The 3,734-nt window shown below is 38.0% G+C and overlaps 1 protein-coding gene across 1 annotated transcript; it reads left to right on the top strand.

Annotated features, from left to right (window-relative positions):
- Positions 1 to 2,892: 2,892 nt before the first annotated feature.
- Positions 2,893 to 3,501, top strand: LOC128740245 (mantle protein-like). The gene is made up of 2 exons (XM_053835779.1): positions 2,893 to 2,898; positions 2,968 to 3,501. The coding sequence occupies exons 1-2, from the start codon at positions 2,893 to 2,895 to the stop codon at positions 3,499 to 3,501; spliced, it is 540 nt and encodes a 179-aa protein (XP_053691754.1).
- The last annotated feature ends 233 nt before the right edge of the window (positions 3,502 to 3,734 follow it).

The following is a 3,734-nucleotide window of genomic DNA, read 5'->3' as shown; positions in this document are numbered from 1 at the left end:
TGACGAAAAGCTTGAAGGTGAGTCGGAACCTATTCTCAACCCTTGCCGCGTCTGGAAGGGAGTCGAGATGAGCACGAAACACATAACTCGATTCAATCAGTCTGATCAGTCGAACCGGTCTGTCCGGAAAACCGTGTTCGTGCATTATCTGCCATATCTCAACCATAAGGATCTCCGCCATAAGGATCAACCCCCGGGCACTACCATGCTTCCTCAAAACCGCCGCTTTTTTGAGGTGGCACTACATGCGTTTTGCTTTTAATAAGCAGCATTCACACAACAGTGGAAGTGACGCGACTGACGTGACCACGCCAACGAAATTTAATCACTTATGTATCAATTATGTGATATGAAAGTGAAGATTTTTTTAAGAACAGTTCATTGATAATTGTAGTTTACATTCAACTAAGAAAATACGTCATTTTTCAGATGAGATAGATGATAACCCAACAAAAATTACTGCTGGTGCTGCAGAAATACCGTGTGATTCGTTCTTTTGCATGCACACTTGCATACAAGTGATCCAGTGATCCAGCCCATGTTGGCTTCACCTATTTTGTTCACAAACGTCATAGTTGCCACCGGGTGATCTGAATCGACTGTATCATATGCTATTTTGAAGTTAATAATAGTGTGAAGCGTATGCACGTTGTATTCCAAATATTTCTGCAAGATCTGTCGGATAGTAAAAATTCGGTTCTCTGTGACGTGAGCTCCCATGAAACCAGCCTGATAACTTCCAACGAAACCTGGGAGAGTACTATATAGCTGGCGTTTATTAGTGTTTTGTCGTGAAAGCTGTCGTATATGTTCATAGTAATTTAAATAAGTTGCCTTCAAGGGTCACCCTATCGAATCCCGTATCTTAGCTTTAGTGCCGAAACCAGCGTTTCTTACTTTAGCTGCTCGCTTCGTATAAGACGCTATCGTAAGCCGCTCTTTAGCTGAAGTGCAGGCGCTTACTAGGTTGTGGAACGTCGAGCTGTCAAGAGCCGTGTCCGTATACGTTTCTGGTTTCCATCGGAGTTGGTTATCCGATCTCTACTAAGGTTGCTCGTATTCCTTAGTGCTTCGTAGAGATGCTAGATAAGAGGTTAAGAACCACTGTGGGTGTTTATTTTATTCCTATTCCTATAGTTGCCCACGCTACCGATGATATTCATAATTAAAAAAAACGCAATTTTCAATTGATTTATTTTAGGTTTACTTGAAGTGCTCCTAATATATTTTTATATATGGTCACCCAAATAATTGAAAATTGGTCTGCATTTTATTAATAAACTTCTCCAATGATACCACTACAATTTTGTATTTGAATGCTTTAAAAACCATCGGGCTTTCATGATTTCATTCGACCGTGCATTGTTGGCGCTGAGCAAATATGCAAAATGCAGTAGCATGATCGTTGAACATTGTGTTCACTAAATTCCTTTGCAGTTAAAAGACTACTATTGTTTAAATTATTCTGTTACAATAAATGCCGCTTTCAAACCTACATTCTTTTCGCCCTGATTGATACAAGCGTTGAAAATAGCAATCTAGAATTATTAGTTTAAGAATCATTTTATGAATTGTTTTTGGTTTAATTAAAACTTTGAAACGAATGCCACTTCATTAAATTATTCATTCTCTTTAATCTAACAGAATTAAAGGCATAATTTATACTAAAACTTAATTTTCCATACTGTTTTAAATACATATATAAATGTTCGAATATTTTCACCTTTTAGGAATGGGTTAAATCATTTTGTAATATAAATCTATGGTCTTTTTTATCAGCAGGAAATTTAAAATTTTCAAACGATCCTGGGACCGCTAGCTCACTATTTAGTTTTCTATTAGGTTGAAGTTGCATACCAGAGTTCAAAAAACTCAGGTGAGAAAAAAGGGATTTATGAGTAACCGCCCCAGAAAAGTGACTTGCTATCAGTGCTGGATTTGAAAGAAAAATTTCATCGAATTTACGAATTTACGAAATACCTTTATCAAAATTTATTATCAATTGAATTTGTAAATTTTGTATATTGAAACATATATGGGGAAATAACTATTGACCAAACAGATAAATTCAAAATCATTTTCGTTCCTTATAATAAACTTCAGATGATAGATATGCAACAATATTGTTGATTTCAGATAATCGCCGCCACCGCAATGTGTGTTCGATTTAATGGACGTTTTTCGGTGAAATAAGTATGAAGATTTTTAAATACCAGTTAGTCCGGACGTTTTGAGCTACTGCTGGTCTTCGCTCATCATCTGCGGACAACTTTTTCGTCCATTAGTTTCTACTTGGTAACCAAGTAGAACTTGGACTAACTGGTGTTTAAAAATCTTCATACTTATTTCGCCGAAAAACGTCGATTAAATCGAACAAATGTACAACAATATTATAAATTCCGAAACTCGACATTTGTTATGGAAATATTTTGACATTTTCGGCAAAATTAGGATATACACACATGCGTAAAATAATATCAAGTTTAAAATTTTACGCCTTATCTTTAGAGTTCGCAAATCATGTGATTCATCTTTATAACATAAGTTTTTAAGAGTTAACCATATTTTCGAAAATTTCAAAATGCATTAAATTTATATTTTTTTAGATCGGCTGGTTCTGCAAACACTGCCGCCCGCAGGCATCGTCTCTAGGACACCTACGCACATCGTAAGGCAAAATAATGAACAATTATGCCGTTCCTAGTACCGACACATTTAAATGGGCGAAAGAAAGGTAAACCTCGCTGCATTCGATTGAAAGTGAAAAGCAAAACCTATCAAATACATAAATACGGCACGCAGCTGTTGGCCAATGAGCATTTCCTTTTTGAGTGCCGAAGAAATTGCTAGCATATTTTGTGCTTCTATTTATCGCGTCGAACATTGGGCGATATGAAGGTAACAACCTGTCGAAAATGTTTGGAGTTTTGACCCACAGATCGTCATTAATTGTTAGTATTCTCGCAGGCATTGATGCTACTGGTTCTAACCTTTGGATGGAGCTCTGGAGAACTAATTAAACCGACTTCCCACAAAAAACGGGAACTCCCGCCAGGGGCTAGTGAACAGGTGATATCCACGCATACCTTTGATACCAAATCGTCAGATGCCAACAACTATGGGCACAAATTCTATAGGGAGGTGACCATTACTAAGAACGTTCCTGTCCCGTATCCGGTGAAGGTTGAACGGCACGTACCCTATCCCGTTCAGGTTCCGTTTCCGATAACGATCCAGCGGAGGGTTCCGATCATGGTCGAACGGAAAATTCCGATCTACGTCGATAAGCCGATTCCGGTGCAAGTGGACCGTCCGGTGCCTTATCCCTTGCCGATCGAAGTGCCAGTGTTTCACAAAGTGGCCGTTGAAGTGCCGAAGCCATACCCGGTGCACATTCCTCAGCCCTATCCGGTGTACATCCAGAAGCCATTGTATGTCAAACAATCGAAATCCAATCGTGTCAAAAAGCATACGCTCAGAATGGTACGGTCTATGCACTGATTGTAAATGTGCAATCGGTTTTAGGCTTTGCGTGATCATGTGCTGATGTAGTGTAAATATTTATTTATGATCGTATTATTAGAATATAAATATTTAAACGTTTTGAAAGTGGTTGGTTATTTTAAAATGGTGATGTGAAAGAAAAAGCTTCCAGGAAGTGTACATGCCTGAATAAACACAATGATCATAAGGGATACATTTCCTGATATTAATTTCAAACAATGAATCACATG

This window comes from Sabethes cyaneus, chromosome 3 (genome assembly GCF_943734655.1).
Source record: "Sabethes cyaneus chromosome 3, idSabCyanKW18_F2, whole genome shotgun sequence".
Lineage (NCBI taxonomy): Eukaryota > Metazoa > Arthropoda > Insecta > Diptera > Culicidae > Sabethes > Sabethes cyaneus.
Note: the sequence above shows the minus strand (reverse complement) of the source record. Positions and strands in the feature narration are given on the sequence as shown.